This window comes from Uloborus diversus, chromosome 5 (genome assembly GCF_026930045.1).
Source record: "Uloborus diversus isolate 005 chromosome 5, Udiv.v.3.1, whole genome shotgun sequence".
NCBI classification, from domain to species: Eukaryota; Metazoa; Arthropoda; class Arachnida; order Araneae; family Uloboridae; genus Uloborus; species Uloborus diversus.
The window spans coordinates 147,207,481-147,229,432 of NC_072735.1; the positions used below are offsets into that span (position 1 = coordinate 147,207,481).

At 31.4% G+C, this 21,952-nt stretch overlaps 1 protein-coding gene across 1 annotated transcript in view; it reads right to left on the reverse strand.

Moving 5' to 3' along the window:
* LOC129221910 (ubiquitin carboxyl-terminal hydrolase 40-like) overlaps positions 1 to 21,952 on the reverse strand; it is an 80,445-nt gene that overhangs the window by 30,515 nt on the left and 27,978 nt on the right. The window contains exons 8-19 of the mRNA XM_054856286.1: positions 21,328 to 21,380; positions 15,557 to 15,629; positions 12,429 to 12,551; positions 11,857 to 11,925; positions 10,366 to 10,574; positions 9,836 to 9,996; positions 8,005 to 8,086; positions 6,113 to 6,281; positions 4,634 to 4,727; positions 3,596 to 3,669; positions 3,165 to 3,366; positions 1,541 to 1,707 (exon numbers count right to left, since the gene is read on the reverse strand). Coding sequence (XP_054712261.1) covers positions 1,541 to 1,707; positions 3,165 to 3,366; positions 3,596 to 3,669; positions 4,634 to 4,727; positions 6,113 to 6,281; positions 8,005 to 8,086; positions 9,836 to 9,996; positions 10,366 to 10,574; positions 11,857 to 11,925; positions 12,429 to 12,551; positions 15,557 to 15,629; positions 21,328 to 21,380 — 1,476 coding nt within the window. The remainder of the gene's footprint in view (positions 1 to 1,540; positions 1,708 to 3,164; positions 3,367 to 3,595; positions 3,670 to 4,633; positions 4,728 to 6,112; positions 6,282 to 8,004; positions 8,087 to 9,835; positions 9,997 to 10,365; positions 10,575 to 11,856; positions 11,926 to 12,428; positions 12,552 to 15,556; positions 15,630 to 21,327; positions 21,381 to 21,952) is intronic.

Consider the following 21,952-nt stretch of genomic DNA (forward strand, 5'->3'; position numbering starts at 1 on the left):
TCAAAATTTTTCTAGGAATGAAGATACAGAAAGTTCGCCCCCAGTGACCACAGACTCCCCTTAAGAAAACTTTCTTTTGCACCTAAAAAAATTCAGTCGCTGGACATGTTGCAGGAATTGATGTAGGACCTCCATTGTTGTCATTACTTTGTAAACTATTCAAGAATTGTAACAAGATTGAAAACAAAGCGATGTTAAATTAAAATTTAAACAACAATTAAAACCATGCTGGAAAAGATAGAAAAGCTTAATGTGCTTTGAAACTGGTTTACGAATGTCAGGGAAAACGGTCATATTTTACTTCACCTATTACTATGTGATTAAAATTGCATAATTTAGCTTTAACTTTTTATAATTCAGATATTTCCATTATGTTAATTTAATAATTTATAATTTAAAAAAGTGTTGTGAATTTTTTTATCTTTTTCGCCATAATATGCAATAATAAGCAAACCGGGGGAAAAAAACACTGGCCGCTCATTTTTTTAAAAAATTAATTCGCAGATGATAAATTAGCAGTTACTATTTATTTTTGACATGCATTAATGTTTTGAAGGGGGAAGGGGGGGGATTTTTTTCGGGCGCAAAGTTTGTATGCACAAGTTAATCATGTTTAAGATTAAAAAGTAAGTAAATTCTCTTCAGTTGACAAAACATCAGCTGACATCAACAAAATGAAAAATATAATATGAACTCAAATATTTTGTCAATAAACCACCAGGTAAATCCACAGCTATCTGATTTCTATTTGGTGCTAAAATCCATGCCACCAGACTAAAATAAAAAATGTCTTAGTGCGGTATAAATGATTTAACTTTGAAACTGTAATGGATTTCGTTGTTAAAGGAAGGAAATAAGAAATAAAACTAATATTAATTCAGCACTTAATATTACATAACCATTAAACTATCTTAAATTTACATGCACTAAAAACAAATATAATTCAGCACTTTTTAAAGTAAAGTTGAAAGAAGTTATTATGTTGGCGAGATATAATAGAAAATGATTTTAATTTGAAGTTGCCAAAATAAATGCACTTTAATTGGAAAAAAATCATTATTTTGTGTCTCCTGGATTCTTTTCGGTTATTGTTATCAAATTATATTTGTCCCAAAGTGATCACTTTAAGCGGCGCCTACTGTAATCCCAAAATTCTAAAACTAGTATTATAGTATGCAAATGGATAAAAGAATAAAATTAAAAAGGCACAGAGCTTTAGCATTGGTCTAGACCAGCAGTTCTAACCTTTTTAAGGCCCCATAAAGTGGATAATACATAATCAAGAACTACCTCACAGTTTATTCTGAATATCAGTTAAGTATTGAATTTATTTATTCAAATTACGAAACATAAGTACTTTTGTTACTTTCAAGTACTTAAAAAAAAAAAAAAATTACATCATTATTTATTAAATTAAAAAGTTGTCGGTGTCAGTTGATATTGCTTACTTCTAAAAATTCATTTCATAAATATTTTGAGCAATTGTTACCCAAACTAAAGTCCTCTTCAAAGTTTATAAGTTTTGCAATATGACAATTACCTTGCAACAATTCTGTACACAAACTGTAAGCCTCTGATTCACTTTAACAACCATATTTTCACATTTTATACTGTCAATAATGATGTTATCTCCATCAATGAAAGACAATTCTGCTAATGTACGCCCATCATGATTCTCTGTAAGAGGGGACAAATTGGCATCTTCACCTGTCGGAGAAGGAGATAAAAATATTTTGTAATTTCCATTAGCTCATAGTATTTAATTTTTAATTTTGGATTTTATTGTAAATGCTTTAGGGCCATTCCACTGTCAATGTCCAAGACTCAAAAATGTCACGAACGTTTTGTTTTACATCTTAATACAGTGAATCCCGCTACAACAAATACCAATACAATGAAATATCCATTACAACGAACAAAACGTACGGTCCCGTTTTAAAACCCATAAAGATATTGTAAAAAAAATCTTATTTTAACAAAACAAATTTTTTTTCAAAAATTTGTTACAACAAAATGTTTTTCTCAATATCAGTTTGAATATATTTTACTTAATACTTTTTTTCAGAAATTAAAAAACCACTGTCACAAGCCATAACATGAAAACTCCATTTGTACTTGCAAAACAAATCCATTCAAGGTGGAGATCTTCTCATGCTGAAAAATAAGCTGATGTGGGACAAAAAAAGTCATTGTCTAGCCATGCGCAGTTAATTTCTGTGCACCAAACCTGAGCCCCACCCAGCAAATTCGCAAAGGGGTCAGCAGGATTTCAACTTTTTTAGTGATCAGTATAAGTGAATGAAGTCATCAATTAGAATCTTCTAAAATGTCCTATGGGACTAAATCTCTCGTACAAAAATAATAACACTTTTTGTGACAACCACCAGTGAATAAAAGGTCTGTGTTTAATATTTTCCCTGTGTTTTTTCAGAATAAATAATAAATATTGCAGATTTAATAATAAAAATGTGTAGATTTGCAAAATTAACTCTTTTATAAAAATAAAGTAAGTTTTAAAATGATTTCGTTACAATGAAATATTTTATGAAGCCCTTGGAGTTCATTGTAACGGATATTTCACTGTATTTTAATTAAGCAGGAGTAAGCACATTTTTAATTCTTTACATTAGATGCAAAGGTACTCCTGACACAGTTACGTGTTCTATTAAATGATTTTGCTACTTAAAATTTAATTTATTCGCATGTGTCATGTGCTGGACATCCAAAGTCAACCTTTTTGTTATTTACTATATGAAAAAGCTAACATTTTTACTCTTTTAATATAGCAATGACAAAACAAATTGTAAGTTCTGAAAGCTAAGGCTATAAAGTAAAGGAAACATCTTTCATTTTTTGAGAAATGGTAATTCAAACCCTTGAAAAAATTTTATTTAATGTGCCATTCCAGGAAAAAGTAGCCACTTTGTTGTACATGTATGTATATTTCATTGAAAAGTAATAATTTAAAAAATTAAAGCAAAATGACGAGCTAGCTTATTCTCATTGTCATGGCAATCTGAAAAATCAGTGCCACATCAACTTTGGTCAAATGGGGATAGTAAACAATACGTGACTGCTCAAAAAAGTTAGAAAAACAAAGCAACATTTAAAACTTATATAAAAGATACAGGAACATATTACATAAATAATTTTGCTACATTTACCTTGCAAATCTACTCTGCTAAATCTCAGTTCTTCCACTGGTACAGGCAATAAACTGCCAACCAGCATTTTAAATTCGCCAATTGTTGTAGTTTTAGGGAAACCTTTTGATAATTCAGTTGCTTCTCCACTCGGCAAATTCATTGTTACATTTAACAATACTGGTTCATGAGCAACACCAACTGAGAAACTTTCACCATCAATCTATGCAAAAGAGATAAATTAATTTAGTAAATGTTTCTTCAAAGCCATGGATTACTATAATTTGATTTTACAAAGGGTCCAATAATTTCACAACAAAACTTAGGCATACTTTTAAGAACTTCTGGATGAGTTACAAATGAAATATTTAAAATATGGGCATGGACTTAATAAATTCACTTTAAAGCAACAACTAAACAATAACTTTTAAAATGAATTTTGAATTTATTACCTGTTTGCCATCCCAAATAAATATTTTTGACCCATCAAGGATATTTAAGTCTTTTATTGGCTGAAAATCTTGAGCTGAAAACAAAGATCATTCAATCATTGAATAAATCAGGAGTAATCACAAATCATTCACAAAAAAAAAAAAAAAAAAAAAAAAAAAAAAAATATGCAGCCGAGGTTAAATACTGGCTTTTGTTTCACTTTGTTGCAGTTTTTTTTCTTTTCAAACATTCATGCTCTACAGTTAATTGTCCTGCATTTCTAAAAGTCAGAATTTTCGATGAATTTCAGTCAAAATTTTCAAATTTTTTTTATTCATTGGAAATGTGAAAAGAACACTAACAAATACTGAAAAAATAATCTGTAACGTTTTAAAAGGTATACCATAATACATGAAGCAATCATCAAACTTAAAACTATCTATGCAACATACAAAAGCAAACGTAACATTGAATAAAAGATACAGTTAAAATAGCTGTATTAAAAAAAAATGTTTTGTTTTGAAGCACAAAAAATAAAAATGAAATAGCTATTCTAAACGAATAACTTTAAATATTTTCGCTATAAGAAATTCTTAAGTAAGATATGATTGAAAGAATAAGAATTCAAAATCACTGCATCTAAATGTTTAAAGTTAGTTAAATAATATTCTAAAAATATACAGAAATAATAACAAGTACAAGAACATCCAATCTAATCCAACCCCCCCAAAAAAACACACACACATACGTACTTTGTACATGCAAGAATAACAGAAGTTACTTATCATTAGAGACAGTTTTAGTTCCTAAAATATTAAGCTTTCGTGAATTCTTCACACAATGAAAAGAGAAAACATGACTTATTATCTACCAATTACAAAGTGAATAAAAGGAGCTAATGCCAGTCAATGGCAAAATGAAATCAACAAGTAAAAAAACTTAAAACTAGATTCTAAACTAGAACTTTAACAAATCAAATATTTTTTAATTATGAAAACATTAACTTGACACAAGAGTTATGTGACATCAATTTAAAAATAACAATATGAAAGTCTTACACTCTGTTAATTCATCATATATATGTAACCCTGCAGGCACTTCACGTGCTGTATGAAGAACACATTCTTGACTAGAATAAAACCCAGCACATAGCTAGAACAGAATTAAAAGTTATTTAACAAACGCATAACTTGACGTATCCAAGAAAAACATATTTAAATTATTTTTTATTTAACATAGAAAAGAACGGTTATGAATGGGATTTTGCTTCCTAACTGCACTTTTGAGCATGACGCGAATGAATCAGGTGTTCAAATAAAATGTAGAAAAATGTTGGTATTTATTTTGGCATAGCTGTATTTAATGTAACAAACGTGACAGCTGACTTAACTGCAATCTGAGGCTCTAAGGACCTTAAATTCAAAAAATCTAAAATCATTTCATAATTTATGTAATTTTATAGTGTCAAGAAGTTTATACAAAAAAAAAAAAGTTGTGGAGAATGTAGGGGGCAAATTAGTTTTCTATGGAACATCTCTTAATACAGGGTACAGTAACAGGCAACATAACTTCCAAATTTCAAAATGCAATAAAACAAATTTTATGAATCAATGTTTTATTTTTTAAAAACAATATAGATCTATATTGAAAGTTTTGTTTTACGCAATTTAGAAAATTACATAAGGTAGGTTTTGCCCCTGCTTGCACATACACTGAAGAAGTCCTTATTTTTACGCCCAAATTGATGAATTAGACTTAGGGGAGATTTGATTTTAACAGGACTATCAGCGGTTCACACTTCAAGGGAATCAATGGCAGTTTTTAAGGGAACAGTATTTAAAGTTCAATAAAGGGGGATTGCATGAGCTCAGTCCGACCCCCGGATTTGGCTCTTAGCGACTTTTTGTTTGTTCTTTTATAATCTTGTGCCTATAAAAACCCGTCCAAGGACTCTACAAGACCTGAAGGTCAAAATACAGGCAAAAATTGTCGACACACTCGCTACTATGCTAGTAGGAGTCATGAGAAACATCAGAAATTGCCCTATTCAGTGAATGGACAATAAGTGGATGCTACCTATCTAATGTGGTGATGTTCAACTCTGCATAAAAGAAAACTTTAGATGCGTGCTTACATTATTTCAAAAAATCAAACATTCTGATTCATAATACACTTATTTTTGCGTTTTGAAATAAGGAAGTCATGTTACCACACCTTACAGTAAGAAAATGCTCAGTTTTCAAAGTTGAATGAATTATTATTCGCATTCAAAATGTACAATAATGTTTTTAAGGCTTATAGATCTGTGTAATAAATATGATTCGGCAAACTTTTTTCCCTAGAAACCACCAATGATCTAGACCACCATTAGAGAAATACTGTTTTAGTATGTGCCAATTCAATTAGAAAACAATTTCCCATTTCAATCTAGGTGATTATGGACAATTTTTTAGTTTCTTATATTTTTTTACTTACTTAAAGTAATAACATGTATTTTACAGGAAAAAAGAAATATTTTAAGATAGTAATATATCCACCTTAGAGACACAATCACGTAATTCAGACAGTTGCTTCCTTTTATCGATAGCCATATCCAAGTAGTGAATTTCTCCCGGTTTAGGCTCTAGGACACCATTAGAAGATTTATAGTTATTTCCTAAGTGCACTTGAATAGTAATGGTATTGATAGCTGTTTCATATTCTTCCCTGCAAAACAAGAATAAAAAATCCATTTGTACAACAGTGATACAAAAAATGTATAATTTGATCAAAGTTCTATAGATTAGATTAGACTAATAATTTATATGGATTTGAAATATAATTCATCATTACATATTTTTTGTTTAGCTGACAGTCAAAATTAGTGAGAGAGATACATTTATATAATTGTTGTTTAATGGAAAATAATTCAGTAATCTATTGCAATTGCAACGTTTTTAAATTTTAAAGCATGGATTGAAAATGCATTAAAGAATTTGGAAAGAAACAAGAAGTTTGTCCCAAATCAAATGAGCCTATTTTCTCGTTTGATATCATTAGGCTCCATATCAATCCAATATAGCTTAAAATAGTTCATTTGATATAAAAAACATCATCATGTATCAGTAAATTCCAGCTATTAATATTTTTTTACAGGAATAGTTTGAAATCAAATTCTTTCTCCAATATGTAAGTGAGAAAGCATAGGAAAAATTAACTTATAACAGTGAATTCCAACAAAAAACTCTTCCGAAATAAAATTTCCCATTTGATCAAGTTAAAAATAAATAATTGAATAAAAAGAGAAATTGCTATACAATGTTTTACAAAGAAGCCTAAGTGGTTGTCAAAAACAAAAATTAACAAAAGGAATTCAAAAATTTATTTTGAAAATATCAATGATCATTTATATATAAAGATATAAAAAAACTTTTGTATCTTTCTGTGCTTTGAATTAATTGAATTGATTTAGTGAATAAGTTTTCAAAATTTACCTATGTGTCAAGTTTACTAGAAAATACATTTCGAATTTTAGTAATAACATTTTATATATTTTTTGAAACAAAAAACATATTCAAAATATCTGCAATTTTTTGGCACAAAAAATAATTTTTCATCTTGTTAGTCTCACAGACAAAAGGGCTTGAACTTCTCCCATAGATAATGGTAAAAAATTTTAGAATGTTCAAAAAGTACTCTTAAAACAGCTAATTTAGAAAAATATCCTTTATACCTGTTCTTTATCAAAAGCTTTTTTCAACTAAGTTTGTTCAAAGAAAATTCACCTTCCAGTTTTGGATTTATACACACCTTAAATTTTCATAAAAGTGTTAATTTTTGAGGTGCTCTGAACAAAATTAAAAAAAAAAGGTCCTTAAAATCTGACTTTTTCCCATCCAAAGTTTTATGAAGGAAAGGAGTAGGGAAACCATTATTTGTTTTTTGACATTTTCGATTTTAGCCATATTTTTATAGTACAATAAGCCTTGGTTCATTCAGATATTTCTTATTTTTTAAAACCTGCTTTTAAAACTTCAGATTCCAATTCGAAAACTAAGCATACAACTACGAAAAAACATTTTTTGTAATAAAGAAAACATAAACAACTATTAATAAAGAAAGAAAAGTAGTCAATATTTTTAAACAATAGTAGTTGAGGAAAAATGATCAAAATTTAAAAAATTAATAAGAATTTCAAAATTGTTCCAGGCTCCGGACATTTAGAAACATTCAACGGTGCTTGGATAAATAATAATAATTCATTATGGAATGATATCTCTGTTAAAATATTAATTTTCACTTAAAGTTAAGAAAAAAATGAAGAAAGACATATCCAAACAATGATGAAATGTTTAAAACGTTTCAGATTTTAACCCTTCATATGTCATAACATGATAATTATACACATGAGCTCTGGCAAAATATTTTGAATGCTAAATTTAGCACCAACCTTTGTCTCTTTAAATCTTCATTATCTTCTTCAGTTAATTTTACTAGCCTTTCTGGCATCATATACTTCGGATTACCCATAGCTTAATGAACAGGGGGAAAATATTAAAAGATATCAATACAAATATGCATTTTGTTGACAAAATTTAATAATTTTTTCGTTGAATTGTGAATGAATTCTTTGTGCCCTGATTATATAACTAGCAAATCGAAAATGATAAGTCATAAATATGAATAAAAATTATACCTTATACAAATTTAATTAAAGCACTCTAGATTTTGCTCAAAAAAAAAAGAGTTAATTTTTGAAAGTTAGTCTAAAATCTACAAAACAAATCATAATTTTGCAGAATGAAAGTTATTGAGAGACTCGTAAGAAACTAATTTTCCAGTGCCACACATGTTACAGATTGATTTTTAATTTATTTGTAGTTCATTCTAATACTGGATGGCTTAAAAACTAAAGTGAAAACAAAAAGGGGGCTTAAACTGTGAACTTGCATGACTAGTTGTTTTCTGCACCAAAAAACCTAAACTCTCATACAGGGATTTAATGGTAGCAACACGGAGAGAAGACAGGGGGGGGGGGGGGAAGAGAGGAGTATTGCTAGTCAAAAGCTGCAAGTTATTCAAGAAAGCAGTTGAAAATTGTAAGGCAAAATATTTAAAGTTGTCATCCAAACAGATGGAATGAATTTTGGGAGAATCAAAAATTGAAGCTGACATTGAACAAATTCAGATTAAAATTGTCTTTTTGGTTTAAAAAAAAAAAAAAAAATATATATATATATATATATATATATTTGACACAGAATTGAAACTACTGCATTCTAGTTGAGAAAGGAAAATAAAGTAAGTATTAAATAAATCAATAAATAAAAGTTATAATAATAAAAAAAGTCAGGAAGAACAAGACAAAAAGATAAAAATCAAGACAAAATATTTTCATCAGGAATATCCAGACACCTACAACTTCTGCTTATGTAAGCATCATTAGCTACAGAAAGAGTAGAAACAAAAATTTTAAAGAGCAACATTGAGTGACAGCTAGAGTTAACTTTTGAGTACAGAAATATGATGTTTTAACAATTACAGCATGAATTCCTACTTATTCAAGTGAGTCACTTACAATTGACAGAAAAATCGGGGCCAATTGTAGCAAATGCAAAATTGCAACAATGCTAAAATTCTGCTCATATCAGTTTTTAACACTGATGTAAAAAAAAAAAAAAAAAAAAAAAAATAAATAAATAAATAAAAAAATGTTGTCATTTTACATTTATAGGTTGTGAAATGTTTTTTCAAACCAAAAGGACATGCCAATCATAGAAGAAGTATCTGAAAGCTCAGCTCAAAACAATTAACTAGTGATTACAGTTTTACATCTTTGTTTATTTGACTCATTTCACTTTATTCAAAAGACGTCCTGCTCATGAATGACTACAGCACTTTGGGTTTCAGTAAAATAAATTACAAAGAACCACATATTGACAATAACTCAACTTTTCAAACTAATCATAGTAATTTTTATTCTTTGCAAGTTTAAATCTTAGTTATCACTTTCAGTTAAAAGTCAATGCACAAAAAAAAAAAAAAAAAAAAAAAAAAAAGAGAAATGATTGTGAAAAAACTGACAAACACACTTTACAGATTTACACTGGGAGGAAAGAGGGGTGGGAGGAAGCAATACACAGTAATAATCATAACTACTTTGTAATTCTAAATTTTTCTCATAAAAGCTATTTCAATATAAGCAGAATAAAACTAGGAAAAGGAAAAGAATTATTATTTTTTTTATTTTAATACTAAAACTGAAACACAAATGTTATTACCTCCTAAGGGTCTAGAGAGAGATCTTTGGCGATAAAATAACATATAGGCACTTTCTTGTCCAGAATATTGTTTTATAATATCCTTTAGATGAATAGGAGTAACTTTAGAGTCATTAAAGTCAAACCAGTATTGACTAACAGCAATTTCACTAATTTGTGCCCTAGAAAAAAAAAATAATTGAAAATAATAATTTCATTAACTGAATAGAAGAAGCCCCCTCCCCCCAAAAAAAGTTACAAGAAAAGGGGCGGGGGGGGGGGAATTGCTGTGGAAATTTAATAAAAATAATTAAATGAAGCAAAAAAAAAAAAAAAACATTTTATAAGGGAAAAAACTTGCAATTGAAGTAACATAACCAGGCAGAGTAATGCTGAGATTTAAAGAAAGACTACCTCCCATTTGTGAAAACTATATACAAACACAGTGAGAGGCAACCTTTTGATATATATTAAGCAAAAATGACCATTATTTAATACTTTTCTGATAAAGTAAACCACATTCATCCTATTTGGTAGATGAAAATCATTACCTTTTTTTATCAAAAAAGCTCAGCTTTAATGAATTAATCACAGTATTTTTCTTTGTTTCTTTGGGACTATTAGGGAGGACAGTTTCTCGGTCATATCCATTGGCACTTGAGCTTTCCCCAGATGATTCAAAGTTAAAAGAATCCTTTATTAAGTAAACCATACTCGTGGAAGAGTTAAATAGAAATACATCACAATTTTTTTGAAGGAACTAAAAAAAAAAGAATTTCAGTTCAAGGAATTTGATGTAGTATACAAAGTAGCTACAAGAAAAATATACAAACTTACAATCGCATATCAATTTTAAATAAGAAAAGTAAAATGTAAATAAACTATATACACAAGAAAAAAAACCATTAATTTTGTTCAAAACAAAAATAAGCATCGTAACTAAAACAATTTAAGTCAAATTCAACCTACACACACTGTCAGTCAAAAAGAAGAGAATTTCATGTCGTTTACATAGATTAAACTACCTCAAGGAAAGGACCATCAATAAATATCTATGAAATAATTCTCATATCAGCCATTCGATTTCAAACTAGGCGGGGCTTGTCACATGACCATTGACCACCCATTTCTTCTTCTTTTGTACAACAGTAGTTACACTTAATGGACTTATAAAAATCAGACATGGATCATATAAGAAATTTCTTTTCCCCAATTTCAGTCTTAAAATTGTGCAACTTTTCAGATCCGACAGCCTGATTTGCAATAGAGTGGCTCTTGACCCTCCTACTTTTGAGAGAAAAATCATGAAAAAATCGAAAACCCATGTATAAGTCAAGTCCCTACTTTTGGAAACAAAAGGGAGTGTTTTGCCGCTAATTTTGAATTTAAACGTAATAAAAAGAAGGAAGATAAAATGTAATGAACATTTTTATGTTAAAAAAAGTCTGATTTTTATTCTTTTGCACCGAAAGGGTTCACTTTTGAGATTGCGGTTTTTGTAAAGGGTTTGTTTTTGCAGATACGATTTTTTAAATTCGTTGCTTTTATTTTGATTTTATATCAATAAAATGTTATGCTGTAGCTATATTACATTATTTTTTTTTAAAAAGGTCATTATTTAGAGACTATCGGGAAAATTCGTGAATACGCCGATCCCCACATTTTTCGCGTAGTCGACCGTTTACTGTAATTATTTATTCTTTATTTCACAGTAAATGTAAAATTATAGCAGAATGTTTAAGTTTTACTTCTTTAGCATCTACTTAAAAGCAATGGACTAAAATGGGGAAAATGTTCACGTCTTTAAGCATTTTTTCGTATGAAAAAAAAATTGGGGAAACTTTTCGGAAATTCAACCTTGCATATAAGTCGACCCCCTTACTTTAAACCTCATTTTTTGTAACAAATTTCTCGACCTATACGCGAGTACATACGGTAACTTATGTGCACAAGAAAAATCTTTAATTTAAAGTTAGATGGTTGACTTGGTTAGCTCATTAAAACATAACTCTTGAACGGTATCCATAAATGAAATTACTAACCTTTACAAGAAGACCATGTCCACTTTTAAATTTTTTATTCCATGACAGGCCACTCCATTTAGTTATTTCCTGCAAGGGGAAAAATCAGCAATGAAGATTATTTAGAAGTACAGTTTAGTGGATGAAATTGCAATACCCCATATAACATTTATCTTTTTAAGCTGTCACTTTTAATACAGCCATTTTTAGTGGTAAAAAATATCCATACAAAATTAAGTTAGGTTAGAAAGAATCACTGATACTGGAGCAAAATTAATAGCTAAAAATTCCTAACTTTAAAAAAACACCTTCTTTGCACCATCACTGCAACATTATACTAAAAAATCCATGATCGTGCAAAGCAAAGAGGAAAAGCAGGCTGAGCACTTTAAAGACTACTTTTCATGCATTCAATTATTTGTCAGATAACATAGCTTTTCTCTAAATTCTTCAATTACGATGCCACAAGTTTGAGATCATCGGGAATCCTGATCTCAGTTTGGAAGTATAATTGAGTAGGTTTTATAAATAAGTTTACCTATTTAACAGTGAAATTTGGGGTACACTAACTAATGAACACTTAAAAAGCTTACCCCATAGAGACCCTCTAATGGTATGCAATTATCTTCTTGTTGACTTAAAATAGCCTTTACTAATGAAACAGGGTCATTGATACCATCCATGGAATCCTTGCTGCCAGCAGCACTATCTTCATCCTGAGAGAAAATAATTCGATTATGTATATGTGCAGATTATGCAAAATCATACAATAAAAGTAAGTAGTATCTATTGATTTAAACAATAATAAAATAAGTAAAATAAAATAATCAATACATTTGTTCAGGATAGTTTCCTATTTAAAGCAAAGGTAATTTTAAAATATCCAGTATCCAGCACACAACATCCAGCCCGTGGCATTAATTTGAATTTTTACGCCTTGAATTTAAATTATAAGGGTTGCAAAAATGAAAAGTGGACAAGTGCAATAACAGCAGAATGAATGATTCAATTCCAGTGCCACTGAACAATTATATGAAGGGTGGTATGAGGTATGCATCTCAAATACTTTTCAGCGGTTAAACCTGTTTGCAGTAGAGAAAATTGTAGAAAAGGAAAGTCGTGCTATCCATGGATGAGTCCAAATTGGAAAGCACTGTAGTACGGTTAAGGGTGGCAAACGACATTAGATCTGCCAAGACTGGGCCAAGCAAACATCTCAATCACCAATGATTCCATTGCCTTCATTAATGAAATGATCCGAGCTAACCCAAAAATCAAGAAACCAATGAAATTAGTGACGAACTCTACCTGAGTAAAGGAATGGTTCACACTATCACCCACAAAGGGACTCCTAGGAAACCCAGACGACCCTAAAGATTTGGAGCACCTTATAGTCCGGACTTGTCACAATGTGCCTTCCGCATCTTTGGGCCATTTAAGAGAGCATTACAGGGGAAACGTTTCTATTCGGACGATGAAGTGAAGGAAGTCAAGCAAGACTTCCTCAGGAATCAGCCCCGATCTTTCTACTGCAAAGGCCTGTGGCTGCAACGCTGGGACCTGTGCTTCAACGCCCATGGTGATTTCTTTTGATTTACATTAAAAGTAATATTTTTATTCAACTTGTCCACTTTTCATTTGGGCAACGCTTATACGTTTTACACAATCCCGAACCGCAGTAGGATCCTAGTCCTTGGTTTCTTGTTTCTACAAATGACTCTGATCATAATCATAATCGCAAAAAACAGTTTGAATTTAGGAAGCCAAAATTCAATTAAATGCTAGAGGCTGGATACTGTTTTGGGATCAGGTATTAATAAAGTCGATTGTGGGGGACATGGATAACACCGCCCAGGAGCAGGAACATGTTCATTAAATTCTTTAGTTGCTCTTGGCCGGGAGTTACAACTTCATTTCATTAGTAGCAATTTTTTTCTTTCTTTGCTCAAAGTTATAAAGGATATTTTTAATACTCCTAAATGCATTACCTAATGCAACCAATATGTTTTTAATTAATTAGTTCATAAAGGCTGCATCTTGGTTTTGGTGGAAAATTCTTTACCAATTACAGAATGCCTCTTGTACACTTTTAGGTCACTTATTTAATTTTTGAGAGGGCAAATGGATGGTGATGGTCAGATTATTTTTTAATCTCCATTCTTTTTTTCATTTAACCTCCCTGTGGCCAGTGGCCACTGCAAATTTTGTCCTTAACAGAAGTGTAGAAGTGAAGTAGTGGACAATAATCAACAATTGTAAAGAAGAACAAAATGAGACTCACTCACTCAAAGAAAGAAAGAAAAACTGATAATAGAAAAATAACACATTTTGAAAAGAAGTATACTATAAATGCAGAAAACCTAACCTGGCAGCACTGTGAAGGCTACGCAGATCCTAATCATAGCATTATGATGTTGCCAGGTTAGATTTGCCCCAACTATAATGCTAGTCAATATGTTTTTAAAGCACGTTTTTTAATGTAAAACTTTAGGTTACAAATAAGATTTTTTTGATTTTCAAGTGAAAGATAATTTTAAATCTTTTAATATACATGTCTCAAAGTGAAAAATAAAAGAAAAAAAAAACATTTTGTAGCACAGAATCGTTCAAAATGTGTTTTGAAAAAAATTACCATGTGACTGAAGAGGAAATAAATGATAGAGGAGCTGAAATGAGTCCTATAAAAATCTGCTGGAAGTTTCGTCAAATTAGCTCCAAGCAGTATATTCTTACTTCTCGTATAATAAAATAAGTCGATGGTGTTTTGCTCCGTATGTTTTGAAAACATATATTGGGATATTCACTTTATTATCATTATTCTATCTAATATCATAATAAAAAAAATCTTCCAACATAGTTACAATACCTCAGTGATGTAAAATGGAATCAATATGAACTTGTAGTCAACAAAACAATAAGGCAGAATAAATTGAAGGGGGGAGGGGAAGAACTTCTAAATGTTTAAAAAGAAAAAAAAAACATGCACATTAAAACTGAGGTACACTAGGGTTAGGGGCACATTAACCTCCCATATTTTGAGAGAGTGCTGTGTGCATTGTGGTGGGAATACAGTGGTGGAAGTGGTATTCTGCCATTTGCAGTAGTAGCAATTGCATGGCGCGGTAAGCATCATCATGTGTTGTGCAGGAGCATATTCGAAATGGTGGTTTTTGGATTACTATTCAGGGAGAACTATCAAATTTTAGAGCCACAGTATAATGCAGAAAAAAAAAAAAGCCTGGCTGACCTGAGACCATTACAATGCTGAAATATGTGGCACTGGTGAGAGCATCCATCAAGGAATCTATAAAATGTTTAACACTTAAACATGCAGCTAGCCAACGATTTTCTGATAGGAAAGTAACAGAAATTCAGATCTTCACAATGTGAGTAGCTTTTTTAGCTGAACAGGATCATAATACAAAATTCTTGTTGAATAACAATAAAAAAAAAAAAAAAAAACCCACCAGTTCAAATATGCTCCTCCATAATGCATGAGGATGCTTATTGCACCATGCCATTGCTGCTGCTACTACAGCAAATGGCTCATATACTGCTATCTGTCGATACTAGTTCCACCGCCGTATCCTCATCATAACTCACACAGCACTCTCTCCAAAAATGAGAGTTTAGCATGTCGAACCCTGTACTACAAGGACTGACATGTACAGTTATTTTAATTGCTGATACATACAAATAATCAACAACTTCACACACTAACCTGTGAAGTCCACTTTCCAAGGAAATCAACATCTCGAATGTATGCGTGGTAATGACCAGCGGAACTACAGCCACTAAAAACATGAAGCATACATTTAAACAAATATATGGTACATTGACAATTGACTGAAAAAATTTAAAGTAGGCAAATGGCCAGAAAACAAGTACCAACTAGTTGAAATACCAGAATCGTTCTTATCATGTAGCAAAAAATTTTGATGCACAAGCAGTGATGTAGTTGGGAAAATATGTTTGGGAGAACTCACTTTGGGGTTCTGGGGGACTCGCAAAAAGAAAAAGTGGTTTAAAACCAATTTACATTACATTTGCATTACTTTTACAATAAGAAAATAAATAAACATTTCAAGCAATGGCATCAACCTTTTTAAAACTACAGCAATATGTATAAGCATCAAGAAACACAGCTAAAGGAAAGAAACACAAGAAACTGTAGCTGGATTATAGAAGATGATTTATTATTGTGGTGAGTATTAAATACAGTTAACTCTTCACAGCTGGAAGTCCCAAGGAAAAGGCGGCTAAAACCTTCAAGTTATGGGAAATTCCTACAACCTTCTCAAGAGTCTGGGCCCCCATAAAAACTTCCAGATAAAGGAATATTCCAGATATTGAGGGTTGACTGCAAATCGAAAAAAAAAAAAAGAAAGAAAAGAAAAAAGGTCAAGATAAAAAAAAACCTATATCAATGTAATGGGACAATATAAGTTAATTTAAGCTCATTTTCTGGAATCCAAAGCCTCAGAATTGCAGTGGCAGGCAACAGATTTAAAATTTGAATTGAAAAAGTTGCATAAAGTTAAAAAATGGCTATGTCAATGAAGAAGTTAGAATGCACTAACTTTTTGGTGTGCAGTGGCTGATACAAGGGGGGAGGGGACAAACCCGAGGTAATATTTGAAAGTTTGCTTGGGGAAAAAAATATTTTAAAGCTATAAGAAAAGGTATATATCTTTTTGAATTCAATTTTTTATGGCATTACATAAAGGAATAGATACTGGGGGGGGGGGGGTCATGGGAGTAGTGAACCCTCCTCCCCAATCTGCTACAATACTTTGTAATCTATTATAAGGTTCATTGCATTTGAGTAATGAAAATGCTTGAAAAAGAAAGAGAAGAAAACCTGACAGAAACTACAAGAAAAGTTATAAATAATTTTTGAATTCCCTTTTTTGGGGGGTATTACATGTCACTTTTCTATTTATGTGTAGACAGTGAAATGGCTTTACTAGAGACAGTCTCTTCTTTACAGAGCTGCGTTTATTGCCAGTGAAATGAAAATAAAGTGTCTGCCGTCGGATTCCTTTCTGTTGTGATTTTTAGATAGTTTGGTTTCTGTCTGTTCTGAGTTTATTTGTAAATGAGCTGTTTAAATGAACTGTTAATAGTTTAAATCAGTGTTTTGAACTTAGTGTCGGTAAAAAATGTAAAATTTTAGTATAGTGTTAGCAAAAAACCTAGTTATACGAGGGTTCCCGTCCCATTGTTTTAGATGGAAACTGCTCTGAAAAAAGCCAGGTTTGTTAGAAAAAAGACTACCTGTAACAAAAAAAAAAAAAAAAAAAATGAAGCGTTCGGGTGGCAAAACATTGTGTCTTTTTAGAAAAGTTGGAAAAAAAAAAAAAAAAAAAAAAACTGAAGGACCTAAAACCGATGGAAACATATCCGGAGTTCTTGTATGAGACTCAGAGACTGCGATGTCTTCATTTGCCTCTGATTTTTCTACAGTTGAAAAGAATCTGTGAGTATTCATCTATGTCCGAATTCTATTAGTAAAATATTTAATTTTAAAGAATATTTTTGCCAAACTTTTTACTATTATATGAAGTGAAGTTTTAATAGTATTTTTTTGCATACAAGATGGATGTGTCAAGTATTATGCTAATATTTAATTTTGATCAATATCTAAATTCATCATATTCATAAAACATTTAATTTTTATTAGATTTTCGCAGTATTTATTTATTGTGTTGACTGGTACGAATAGTGATTTAAAACAGGTTATAATACAACTTACCTCAGTCACTTTAATGTGTTAAATCATTATTAAGTTTAATTAATCCTATTAGAAGCATTAATTTATAATAGTCAAAATTAAGTTTTCAACCAACTAATGGCCAATTTTGTGCTTTTTCTTGACAACTAAAGACACTAAGGTTCTAGAAAATTGTCGTACGTAAGATTATACTGAAATTTCAGCAAATTTTATTCTTCTTGAGCATGATTCCTCCCCTCCTCCCCCCCCAAAATGAAATCCTGTATCCACCCCTGTTGGTGGAGTATGTTTTTGGTATTTCCCACTACCTCTTGTAACAAGTGTTTTCTGATGAAGTTGACTGATATTATGATCGATTTAAACACTCACAGATATACAGTCAGACCTCGATATAAGGTCACCCCGCTTATAAGGTCACTTTTCTAAAGTCTCGGCTCACTGAATAGGAATTCTGTGTTATGTCTTTTCGGATATGTGGTCAGGTCATAACACATTAATCGCTTATAAGGTCACTTCTGTCTGATTTCTTTAAATGCATTAGAAAGTGAGTATTACGACAGTGATGCTAAAATATGAAGCAGTAGTAATGAGGGCACTCAGCGTGTACATATTGCACTTTTTTACCAGTCATGAGAAGCCGAAGAAAATTTTCAGAAAATAATTAGAAACCATTGTGTTTAAATGAAAGAAAAATCTTATCAGTCCTGTATTTATGATAATTTTAAGTTAGGTAAGTTGCTCATCAGTTCTCTGCTTGGGCATATTTGTATGTAGCTTTACTCTAAATGAAAGTTCTAAAAAATCATTTCAAAATGTCTTATTGCTTCCAAAAGTTTTAATTGGTTCAAATCTATTAAACTATTATAATCTAATTACTGATATTTTTAAATGTATTAAATTTGAAAAATAATTAATGTATATACATGGATCCGTTATAAGGTCAGTTTCGTGAAGTCCCGAGAGGTGACCTTATATCGAGGTCCGACTGTATATGTAGTCCTGGTAGTGTCTAGAGGGTCTTTAATGGAAAGTGTAAAGGCTTAATTTTTAGGGCAAACATAATTACGATACATTTGTTCAACTAAAACCAATATAGAAGACAGATAAAAGGGCAACTGATTACCATATGATCATAGCATGGAATGACGCCTTGACTTATGCAGAGCTATACAATTCACTGAGAATACACACAAATAAGTTGCCTTTGAATTCCATTGTCAATAGAATTAATAAGTCATTAATTGGGAAAATTCCTACTCAAGTGTGCTTGCGTACATGTACATTTTTCACATACAACGTTATTTCCCTCACATCAAATTGTTTTTCTATCTGTCAGTGTGACCTAGTTTGTGCCTGAAGTCCCATTTGTCGGGGGACCTTCCCGATATCTAAAACAGATGAACCATGCAAACGGTAGGTGCAGGGGACTTCGGGATATCATGTCATATCATGTGCTTTGGTTCGGTCACCAGTCACCCTCCAGGGGATTTCGGAAATTAGTATCTCATCTCTGTACACAGTCACAAAAACAGGGGAATTAACTGGATGCAACAAGAAATATGAATTGACCCTTGATTTTGCCTTCATTGACTTTGAAAAAGCTTTGCCAACACTTCAGCAGTACTAAGAGTATTAAGATAAATTGTTTGAAATAGCTCAACTCAAAGTTAAAATTCAGAGTTAATAAAAGTCGGATTCAGAAAAGAGAGTTGGAGCAAACACTGGCAGATAACATAAACAGGAATCCCAAGAGGTTTTTTGCATACGCTAATTCGGGGAAAGTTCGAAATAGTCATATTGGGCCACTGGTTGATGAGCACGGAATTTTAATTCAGGACGATAGTGATATTGCTAATGTTCTTAATAACTTTTTTTCGAGTGTTTTTAACGATAACTGTATCTCAACAGTTGACACCAACAAGACACAAGCTATAGTACAGCTTGAGCACTTTGTATTTTCCAGGGATGACGTTTTACTTCATTTGAAAAAAATTAAAGAGACTAAGGCTCCGGGACCAGATAATATTTATCCAAAAATTTTAGTTGAATGTGCAGAGGAATTAGCAGATGTAATCGCAAACATTTTCAATGCTTCTTATTATTCGGGGACAGTGCCAGAGGACTGGAAGCTGGCTAACATTACACCGCTCTTCAAGAAAGGGTCTAAAGGGAGTGCGGGAAATTATAGACCTGTGAGTCTAACTTCGGTGGTTTGCAAAATTTTTGAAACATTGATGAAAATTAAGATAGTAAATTTTCTAGAGACTAATAATCTATTGACTAGTTTTCAGTATGGTTTCAGGAAAGGTAAATCTTGTGCAACTAATTTATTACATTTCTATGACAAAGTTACCACGGCTTTGGACAATAAGAAGCCTGTAGATGTTGTTTACATTGATTTTCAAAAAGCTTTCGATAAGGTACCGCATGTTGCTCTACTTAGCAAATTAGCTGATATAGGAATAGAAGGGAAAACTTTCATTTGGGTAAAAAACTGGCTGACCGGAAGGAAACAAAGGGTAGTTGTAAGGGGAAATTATTCTAATTGGAGTGAGGTTTTAAGCGGGGTTCCTCAAAGATCAGTGTTAGGGCCTGTTTTGTTCATTGTTTTTATGGACGATATTCACAAAAATATTTCTGGGAACATGAATTGTTTTGCTGATGATGTCAAAGTTATGGGGACTGTAGAAAATGAAGAACAAGTAAAACAGCTGCAAGAGGATCTAGATCATATTACGGAGTGGGCTGATAAATGGGGTATGGCTGTTAATGTTGGGAAATGTCAAGTGCTACATTTAGGGCATGGAAATAAGTGTACAAGTTATTATTTGCAAGGTTCAGTCATTAGTCAGGCAGACAAAGTTACTGATCTGGGGGTCTTAATAAGTCAGGATTTAAAGTTTAGCCAACAGTGCAGCATTGCTAGTAACAAGGCCAATAAGATGCTTGGGTTTATCAATAGATCTATTTCAAACAAATCTAAAGAAGTTCTTCTGCCCTTATATAGAAGTTTGGTAAGACCTCATTTGGAGTATGCTGTTCAGTTTTGGTCTCCTTATCTTAAGAAAGACATTAATGTATTGGAAAGGGTTCAAAGGCGAGCTACAAGACTAATAAATGGACTTTCTCACTTAGACTATGATTCCAGGCTTAGAAGGCTAAAAATGTACAGTCTTGAGCAAAGAAGAGACCGAGGAGACATGATTCAGTTGTTTAAATTTATTAAAATGAAAGATGTTACGGTGCTGAAGTTTAGCACTGAAAACAGGACAAGGGGTCATTGTTTTAAGCTATTTAAATCTCAGGCTAACATGGATGTTAGGAAAAATTATTATTTTAGCAGGGTAGTGGAACCTTGGAACAGTTTACCAGAAGAGGTGGTAATAAGCAAGGGAGTAGATAGCTTTAAGAGGGCCATTGATCTTCACTGGGGATTGTAAATTGTAAAAATACTGAATGTTCTATTGGAAATATTAAGGAATTTTTCATGTGATCGATGCATGTTTTCAGCAAAATTAGCTTCAAAGTTACCAAATACAAAGCATTCAAGAGAAAAAATTGCAATTAAAATTATATGTGTATTATGAAATTTTTTTCATTATATTCTCATTTTTTTAATTCATAAAAGGGAAGATTCTTAAAAAATACCCCCCCCCCCCACTTTTTTCGAATAACAAAGTGTTTTTGGAAAACGAAACATTTCTAATTCTGAAATATGTGTCTATTATTCTTAAAACAAATACAAGAACTTTTGTTACCTATGTATTAAAATGGAAAACAAGTCATAAAAGCTCTCTTCAGGTTTCAGCTCCTGAAAAAGGAAACATGGAATTAGTAACTACTTCATTAATGAATACACTCTGATTAAACAATATCTTAATTAAATATTAATACACAAGCAAAACATTACATGATGCAGTGGAATTGCTACACTCATTTCATAAAAAAAATATATGGTACCTAATGCAGAAAAATATTATTGTTTTAAGAATGGGAACAGGTTGGCAAGCTTAAGTAATTCCATTTATACTAGAACTAGTTCAGTGAATTCAAACCACTCATCCACTGACCCCAGCTGAATGAAGTGTTTCAACTTCAAATGTACTAAGTCTCATATTATAATATTGCTAAATCAAAGTCAATGGGTCACACATGAAGCCAAACAAACTTGTTTACTTATTTCTCTACATGGGCTAGAATGAAATTATCTGTAGCATTTGGCAAATGAGACAAGTTGGGTCAAAATTAGAAGAAGGCCATATCCAACTCGTGAATACTGATTTGAGCTAAGCTAGACCTACTCTAATAAAAATGTATGGATGTTTCAATGCTAGCCTTAAATGCTAAATTAAATTAAAAAAAAAAAGTTTAAGCACTAGTAAA